This window comes from Camelus dromedarius, chromosome 7, assembly GCF_036321535.1.
Source record: "Camelus dromedarius isolate mCamDro1 chromosome 7, mCamDro1.pat, whole genome shotgun sequence".
Lineage (NCBI taxonomy): Eukaryota > Metazoa > Chordata > Mammalia > Artiodactyla > Camelidae > Camelus > Camelus dromedarius.
The window spans coordinates 19,047,772-19,057,150 of NC_087442.1; the positions used below are offsets into that span (position 1 = coordinate 19,047,772).

The 9,379-nt window shown below is 46.2% G+C and overlaps 1 protein-coding gene across 1 annotated transcript in view; it reads left to right on the top strand.

Moving 5' to 3' along the window:
• The window catches only part of PODXL (podocalyxin like), a 46,206-nt gene extending 40,283 nt beyond the window's left edge, over positions 1 to 5,923 (top strand). The window contains exons 7-10 of the mRNA XM_064487801.1: positions 179 to 240; positions 508 to 675; positions 1,830 to 2,031; positions 4,091 to 5,923. Of these exons, the coding sequence (XP_064343871.1) occupies positions 179 to 240; positions 508 to 675; positions 1,830 to 2,027 (428 nt within the window). The 3' untranslated portion in view covers positions 2,028 to 2,031; positions 4,091 to 5,923. The remainder of the gene's footprint in view (positions 1 to 178; positions 241 to 507; positions 676 to 1,829; positions 2,032 to 4,090) is intronic.
• The last annotated feature ends 3,456 nt before the right edge of the window (positions 5,924 to 9,379 follow it).

Below are 9,379 nucleotides of genomic sequence, written 5' to 3' on the forward strand. Positions count from 1 at the left end.
GGAATAGGGCAGAGGGTGGCTGCTCAGGAGCCACAAGGATGGGTCAGTTGTCAACTCCCAGCCACCTGAGAGAGAGACACCACTCAGGAGATTGAGATACAGTATGTCCTCCTCTGTCCCTTACCATGTCACTCTGAGCTAGACCACTGAAGCCGCATCTCTCCCTCTCCCCCCTCAGAAAGATTCTCTCCCAAGGATGTGTATGAACTGCTGCACAATAAATGGGATGCGCTAAAAGGGGTAAGTGGATGCCCCACTGTGCTGGGACAGACTGAGTTAGGAGCCTGTCCCTCTGAAGTCCCTGGTTACCTTGCTCGACCGTCTCTCTCATTGTCAAGGAACCTCCAGTTTGCAAGTATCTAGAAGGTAGGAGGATAAGGGGGCAGCAGGGTGGTGGAACAGGCCCCACCAAACCCCAAGCAGAAGAGCTCAGACATGAATGGTAGTTCTGAGAGAGGGTGCCCCGGAACCTGTTCTCTGCCACGTAACTTTCTCCTTCTCGGCCAGGTGGGAGTTACTAACATGGCGTTGGGGGATCGAGGACCACCAGAAGAGACTGAGGACCGGTTCAGCATGCCCCTCATCATCACCATTGTCTGCATGGCATCCTTCTTGCTTCTGGTTGCGGCCCTCTATGGCTGCTGCCACCAGCGCCTCTCCCAGAGGAAGGACCAGGTGAGGACTTATTCCCCTGGCCAGGGAGCAGTCCGGGTCACTAGATGATGCTCACCCCATTGTTCCCATATTAGAGAGAAGTGAATGGGCCACGGACTCTTTCTGATAGGCATAGGCCGTCCCTTATAGGTAATGGAAACTTACATGGAAAATTAAAGAGGCAGCATTGTGGATGGGAAGAACATGGGCTTTGGAGTCAGGAAGACCTGGTTTAAGCCCTAGCTCTGCCTCCTGTTATCTGGGTGGCCTTGAGCAAATCATATGGTCTCCGAGCTTCAGGTTTCTCATCTGCATAATGGGGATTATACCCACCTTGCAGAGCTGCTCTGAGGACCCACTGATAGAAATGGGCCTGAACATGCCTGTCTGACCAGAAGTTCTTTCACTTCCCTCATTACAATTCCACGCAGACCCATGGTTCTACCCTGGCTGTACACTGGTGAGCTTTATGCTTAGCTTCCTCGCACACCAATTGAAACTGACTCTCTGGATTAGTATATTTGTTAAAACCTTCCCGGGGACTCTACTGTGCAACCCAGGTTGTATCTTGGGTAAAGATGGAGAGGAAGCACTATCTCCGGCAGCTCCTGTCTGCAGCAGAGATGGCTGTAGGTTCTGCTGTACCCATCTTGCTCAGGCTTAGGGAGGTCCTCAGTTACATGGCCTGATGAAAGTAATTTTCTTAAAGTTCTTCCCAATTCAATGCAGTGGGGTAAGGCAGGGGCCTGGAGTGTAAAGTTTGGTGGGAAGGTATGGAGGCAAGAGGAGAGTGGAGGACTGTGGAGAACAAACTCCATTTTCACTGACCTCATGGATTTGCCACCCGGGCAAAGGCAAGGTGCGCTGGGAAGTTTAGGATGTTGGGCGAGTTCATAGACTAGCCCTGAGGCTGGCCAGTCATCAGGATGGCCTCTGGGAGCACCTACTACTCACATTAACCAAATTGGAGTTCCTGGATTATAGGTACAGCTGTTATATTAAAGCTATATTCCGGCTGCGGCCCTCTATGGCTGCTGTCACTAGCGCCTCTCCCAGAGGAAGGACTAGGTGAGGACTTACTCACCTAGCCAGGGAGCAGTCCAGGTCACTAGATGACTCTCACTCCATTATTCCCTCAAAAATTACTCGTTTTTTCCTTGGGTCATCTCCTATAGCAACGACTAACAGAGGAGCTACAGACAGTGGAGAATGGTTACCATGACAATCCAACATTGGAAGTGATGGAGACCTCATCAGAGATGCAGGAGAAAAAGGTCGTCAACCTTAATGGGGAGCTGGGGGACAGCTGGATCGTCCCTCTGGACAACCTGACCAAGGATGACCTAGATGAGGAGGAAGACACACACCTCTAATCAGGTCTGCGGGCGGCCTCCAGCAGTGCACAGAGCTCCAGCTGAAGCACCTCAAGTGCCATTTGGATAGGGGAGGAAATCCTTCCCCTTTGAGGGAAAGACTGGGGAGGAGACAAGACTTGGAGGACTCCCTCCTTCCAGTCCCACAGGCCTTATTTTTCAAGTTGAACACATTCTGTCTAGAATCCTTCCGTAAAATAATCCACTAGTGCCTGAGCTCAGTGCTGCTGGGGGATCAGGAAAGAGCCATATTTAGAGATGAGCTAGTAGAATTCCTTCATTTCACAGACTGGCCTAAAGAGGGTAAAGTCAAGGTCACCCAGCCACTGGGTGACAAGAGTTAGGATGAAAACAAAGATTCCTTCGTTCGGTCCAGTGCTCATTCCCACCATGCCATGCTCTTGCGGTCACCTGTGCCCTCCCTCCAGAGCTGCCCTGGGCAGGGGGTGAAGCTGCCAGTCAGTGGATAGGATGGAGGGGAGAGCAGGGCCAGATCCTGTCTCAGTGGGATCTGATACTTGAAGGGATTGGTCCCCTTTTCTGTCTCCTATGCCAGCCTCGTCTGCCAGTGTCCCATCCTCTTTCTTCTCCCTGCTCCCTTCGCTCAGTTTTTATTCCCACTCTGTCCCAGAGCCCCTGGGACGAACACAGGTCATTCATGACCTTGAACCCATTGTTCTGGATTCTAGTTTCCTGGCATTTGCTTAATGAGTTTAGGACTGAACCCCCCCCCCCCCCAACACCAGTGTGAACAGGTCTCCCCAAGGGTCCATCTACAGGTGAAGAGAGAAGGGGACACCCTTAGTCCCAGGAAGGGCCCTGGCAAACCCCCCCAAGGCACTCCTTGAAGAGGCTCCCTGAGTGCTGCTTTGGCCTCCCGTTCCCAGCAGGGGCTAACATCCACAGGCAGCTACTGAAGGCAAAGTTTTGTTGTCACTGCTTAGCTGATACACTGGGGGTGAAGACCCAAGCTAGGGCATCCCCTTGAGATCCGGTGTGAAAGAGCAGCTTTAGGGCAGAGGTTCTTGGGGCCCAGTCAGCAGAGAGGTATCTTAACAGACAATCGATTAAAACAGCAGGAAGGAGAGGCTTTACTCTCCACTTCGTAGGGAACTCAGGGGCTTTGCAGGTCGCTGAGAGTGTTGTTGTTTTTAATCCAGCCTCTACTGCCAAAGGCCGAAGCTCAGTGTTGGGAGGCTTTTGGGTAGATTCCCATGTACCTGTGCCACAAGGTAAGACAGGCCTAGAACAGTGGTGCGTTAGGGGCAGCCCGAGGGGCTGGCCTTCCATTCCCAGCAACCTCTCACCGTCGGGGGACAGAGCTACGCCTTGCTGTGTCCCTTCCTCTGTATTCCCAGCGGGGCTGCCCAGTGCTCCTTCAGGTTCTGGTGGCATCTCAGGGAAACAAAATGCTGATGCTGCCCGGTGGAGGGGTTTTGAGGGCGCTCAGCAGGTAAACGGCACCTGAAGACTGGGCATAGTGAGATTTCCTCCAATTTTCTGAGAAGAGGGAATCCTGTATGGAATTTTGAACTTTGCCCATGGTCTCTATTGTTCTTGGACATAAATTCCCTAGAACCAACTACGAAGATAGGGAGAACTGCTTAGGAAAATGAAAATGGTCATTTCAGGGCAAAAAGCCAGATACTCCCCCCCCCCCCCCGCCCCAAATTTCATGACAGGCCCAGGCTGCAGTAGTTCTGATAAAATAGGCTATCTGCTTTGGGATAGGTTATTTTTTCAAAGGGGAGGAGCTTAGAGGGAAGACCAATGTCTATGTCCTTCCTTGGCCACCTGATTCCCTATTCGTAGCCTTTAGCCATTTGGTATCCAGGGGGAAAGGAAGGCCAGGGGTTCAAGTAGGGCCCCAGTGAGCGTCCCAAGAGCTGGGAAGATGCTAAGCTAAAAAGGGTCTAAAAGTATCTGCCCTGATTCTCTAGTCTCTAGTATTTGGAGGTTGGCAAGATGGAGTAATGCCAGTTTGGGGAAAAATAGAGGAAACCTTGTTTAACTGGGAAAAGATCTGTTTGCTTCTTTCTTACACACTGTTTGGGTCTTTCTAGCCAGTGGGATCATGGCCACGGTGGCAGAGGCCAGACTGGATTGTTACTCCTTTGCTGATTCTGGGTCACATTTCACCTGCCAGCTTTAGACAGACATGAACTGTGTCTCTGCAAACCAATCAAAGGCTGCAACCCCCAGGCCTCTCGGGGAGAGAGAGAAGACTGGCAAAGACAGAGAGTAAACACTGTGTTTGGTCCAGAGGAGTGACTGTGTCCCTGTCCAACGACAACCTTGAGAAGCTTTGGGCCAGTTCAGAGGTTCTTTTGGTATATCCGAATTATATTGCTCTAGCCTTTTAGGGCACCTTGCCTTGGCTTGCTTTTGCCACTAGACATCTGTGTCAAAGGCCACACAGCCACGTACCTGTCAAGGTCATCTTCCCACATCTTTACTGGGCTCTAATACTGTCTGGCAGTTCACACTAGGGCTGAGAGGAGAGAAGAGGAACACCATCAGGAACTCAGCATGACTCAAACAGGTTGTGCCAAAGAGAGATGATAAAGTCTTTATTCCAGTCCCTGAACTGCATGAGAGGCCAGAAACCATGAGCCTGATGATTGGACAAAATCCAGCGGGAAGCACGCTGTCGTGAGTGGGGAGAGATGCAGCTGTGAAGAGGGTACAGAATAGTCTCTGCATCATAGGACAGGATATGGGTTTAATCTGGTCTGGACACAAGATTCTTCTTTCCCCTCTTGATAAAGAAAGCTAGCAGAAAGTTTATTTAAGCCACTTCAGGAGCTTTATCTTTTTGACAATATACTGGAGAAACTTTGAAAAACACATTCATGCTGAAATATATATATATTTTGATAATGCAAATACAACAGCCACATGTTAATCCACCCTGCACTTCTCTGAATATACTCTGGAGCAAGCTGAGAGATGGTTTTTTTTTCCCTCTAAACAGGAATGTAAATGTCTGTTTTACTAGAAATGACAAGTTTTTGTTTTTCTTTGTTGAAAAACGAAATACAAGAAAGGCTGATGATCACAGATATTTTAAATACAATCCTCACCTCTCCCCAGTAAAGTCCCATCACATTACAGTAAGGGTTGGAGTCCATATGCAGTGGTTGGAAAGTGACACTCTAGTCGTAGGGAGAGGGTTTTAGAACCTAATCTTTTTTTTTTTTTAACAGGAAAAGAACCTGAAGCCCAGAAAGATACAGTGACTTGGCCAAAATCACATGTTTAGTGACAGAAACAGGATTACAACCTGGGTTGGAAGACTGTCCAAATGCTGTGTGCCTCAGGAAAAATCAAGAAATTAAGGACTGTTAATGGAGGACAGGCACCAGAATGACACAAAGGCCAGAATTCCCTTCTCAGATCTCCTGCAGCAAGGCTAGGGAGAGCATGAAGCCAAGAATAGGCACCCTACTGGTCTCCTACGCTTCTGAGTTATTTAGGTCTAAGACTTAAATGAACAATTGTTTTCTACCAAGAAATAGTTTTGAATGAGCTTTTACCTATAGATTGTCTATTAATAGGACTAAGGATCAAAGGGAACAAGACAGGAAGGCAGAGGGGATGAGAGCAAAGCAGTGGCATATCTTTCATCACTGCCATTAGCTGATTCACTCAGGTTTGGTGAAAACCCAATACTGAGTGAAAGGAGGGGATTAGTATTTGCTGTGGGTCTTTTAAAAACTAGTGAATGTTAAAGAATTTGCCCAGGACACTGGGGAAGCATGTGTGTTAGTGGACAGGGGTCTAAAGTACACTGGAATTGAGAAACCTGTTTATAAAGACTACTTAATTGTTGACATTTTCTTACAAAAATATATTTTGTGAAATTGTTTACTATCAATTAAAGTGCTTTTGTGTAAGCTGGTTCAAGCTCTAGTATTTTGCTCTGACTGGGTTACATTCTTCACTTGTGCGCGAGGCTTGTCACTTGAAGCCCCTGAAGACATCAAGCGCTCCGGTGAGCGCAGTAACCCCTGCTGTTGTTACTCCTGCTTAACTGTGCAGGCCCAGAGGGTACAAGAGAAGCACGGAAGCTGAAAGGAAGGAAACAGGATCCTCAAGGTGATGACAGTTCTCCAGATTATATCCGGCTGCTCTGGTGAACATAAGTCAGAGGCTCTCATTTTCCCTCACAACTCTGTTTTATCAGTATTTTACCCTCTTCCTTCCCTCTGCTTCTGCCTCAGATACAACTATGAATCACCCACCACCAAAGATCCCAAGGGGGCTGCTGAAGCCTGATCAGGTATGAAAACACTGGCACAGAGACAATACAAAAATATAAGATAATAAGCGAAGGATTCTTTTCTGCCCATAAAAGGATATTTACTTGTCAGAAGCCGCCTCTGCCTGTCCCCTGTCTAGACACACAGTGGAGATGAAGGAGGTTCAGGAAAGGTGATTCTGATTCTTTTCATGTCCTGAGGTGGTATCATCTACCTGTGTGTTTCTTCAGTGCTAGGGGAAAGCTTCCTCACGGCCAGCTCGCAGAAGGGCAACTGACAGGCGAATCTGGCCCACATTCATGGTTGCTGTACAGCTATCTCTTCTATTTGCCTGGCCTCTTAACAGTTTACAAAACATTTTTACACATTTTATTTAGGAATTGTCACCACTGTACCAATTGGGTAGAGAGATTAAGGATTCTCTTTGGGATCACACAGCTATTTAAATGGTACTGCTAGGCCTTGAATCTGTATCTTTTCTCTCTTCAGTCCTACATTCTTTTCTCAATACCACATTAATGCTTGAGTTCCAGTACTAACAAAGTACACTTCTAGCATGTAACTACTGTTAGAATATGATTTTCCCTTCATTCTGAAAGGCAGTGCACACCCTTAAGGGTGGGCCAGAGTTGGGCCACGGGTATTTTGAGGTTAGCTTCGAGAGCGTGCCGAGGGTACAGAAAGGAGCACAAGTGCTAGGAACTCAGGCAGGCCCCTGGCCACACTGTTCTAAGAGAGGGACTCATATTTACCATGACCACAAAGACCCAAGACTCCATTTCTCTTCCTGAATAGGTCATTCCCTCTGCTCCCTGCTCTGCCAACCCAAAGGCACTCTCAGTTGTCATGTTTAATTTGTACACCTCTGTCACTCATAGCCCCCCATCCTACAAGCTCCCTCCCAAACCACATATTTCTTTTGTACCCCAAGGGAAAAAAGTAAATAAAGAATAAGACTGGGTACTATAATTAGCAGTACTGATAAATACTGAGATAACTAGTATTTTTCAACAACCTTGCATTTTATAGATTAAAAAGTTGGGATCCTAGCAAACAGGATCTGCTGCCAAGATTTACTTACAAGATGGAGAAAGTGAGGCAAGGGAGTTGAGACTGTCCAGTGCTTCACAGAAGTCACTGGCGAATCTGGAAATAAACCTAGGATTCCTGACTCCTGCCCTCTCAGAGGGCAGGTGTATAAAACATGCTATAGAGATTACCAAGTGTCCTAATCTCCCCTCTTGGGTTTTATCAACTATCAAAATTTCCTAGCACAGCAGTGGACAGATCCACAGATCACTTCTGTGGTCTTTAACTTCTGTAACTTTTCTCTTGTTCTTCCCTGTAATAAGAATGTTTCTGGAAAGGATGTAACTAGCCACCTTTGCTTTTCCTAGGTGGGAGAAGAGTCCCCGGTAGGTCTCCACACTCATTTGACGTGGGAGCAGCTGGCATCTCAACTGTGTTAAACACAAAGGCCTCTTTACTTACTGCCACCTTCCCACCAGATGACAAAGATAGCCAGGAGAGGAGGTGGTGATCCACATTTAGATCCTTTTGAGTTAATTCTCTGGAGGATTAACCCAGGAAAGGCCAATTCCTTACCTTATCACTGCACATCATGCTTTCCTGTTGTGAAAACAGAAATGTTACTTAGGAGCCATGCTCAAAGCACCTCTAGAAATGAAAGCTACGCAGTGAGATGGATTATTTCACCTGGAGAATGAGAAAACATAATCCTTATTTTGAATAAAATCAGTTGACAACTAATTCGCTGTAGAATGCAGGATCACATACAGAGCCAGCAAAGCGTGAGCCAGATCAGGAGATGGAAAGGGCCAGAAGGAGGGCTCCTTGTTACCGAGAGTCTATCTGCAAAGCTCACACAACTCAACCCTAACAGCCCATTATCTTCAGCATACTTCTGAATTCATTTTCTTTTCAAGGTTCAGCCCTTTCCCTTTCTTTGGGGACAGGGACCCACAATTTTCTGAAACTCTGCAACATCTCCAGATTCTCTCTACTATCTCTTCTACAATTAATTTCAGTTCAGTCTTTTCTTCTAGTTCCTAACCTGTAAGTATGTCCCCCTTAAAGAAAACCTGGGAAACACAAGTCCAAATTTACAAGACAGATAAAACAGGGCTGGTCAATAACAGTAGATTAAAAAAAAAACACTATCATTTAAAGAAATAACTTACCAGAGTCCTTTAAAAATGGAAACCTGCCCAGAAACTTTAAGATCCACTAGAACTTCTTTATTTTAGCACTGCTTCAGAGGAAAACAAGGCCCTTCCCTTCTCCATGTATCATTTTCTGTCTTTGGAAGCCTGAATAAAACTCACCTTCCTGAGAGAAAAATACTAATTGCAAAGTATGTAAACATTTAAAAAGTTGACTTCAAAAGCAGTTTTATCAAACACAAGAGATATCTTGTATTGTCCATATATAACTTTTTATTAAGAAAATGAACAAAATACATTCTTTCTCCATATGTACATTACATACAACATAATTCTACAACTGCAATTGTTTAGCAGATCACTCATTTATTCACAAAGCAGTGTTAACACAGTCACCAAACCTGCGATCAGAACATTACTTTTACTGAAAAACAAAACCCTAAAAAGTCCACACAGACTAAAAAAATAAGATAAAACAGGATCATGAGGGGAATGGGGAAGACTGCAGAACACACTCAACATAGCCCAACAATAACTTAGAACAATGATGTCAGGAGATACCTGATGCCCCAAAGCACTTCTGTTTAACAGCTCCAACTAGGTCACGCCAGCTGTTCCAGACTTCCCTCATGATTTCCATTTCTGATTTAGGGACTTTGAGGATACAGCCCCAATCCCATTTTGCTACAGAAGAGGAGGGTAAAGGAAGCAGTAGAACCCTGAAAGGTTGCAGCTTTTCCTCTCACATTAAGAAAAGGACTCTCATGAAATAAAAAAAACTCCTGAATCTTAGCTGGAAACCAGAGAAATACACTGTTTTGGAGAGACATTTGCTAAGCATGGTAAGGGAACCCTTGTTTCAAGGACTTATTTATATTTACGTTCATTTAGTCGGTTTCTCTTTTGC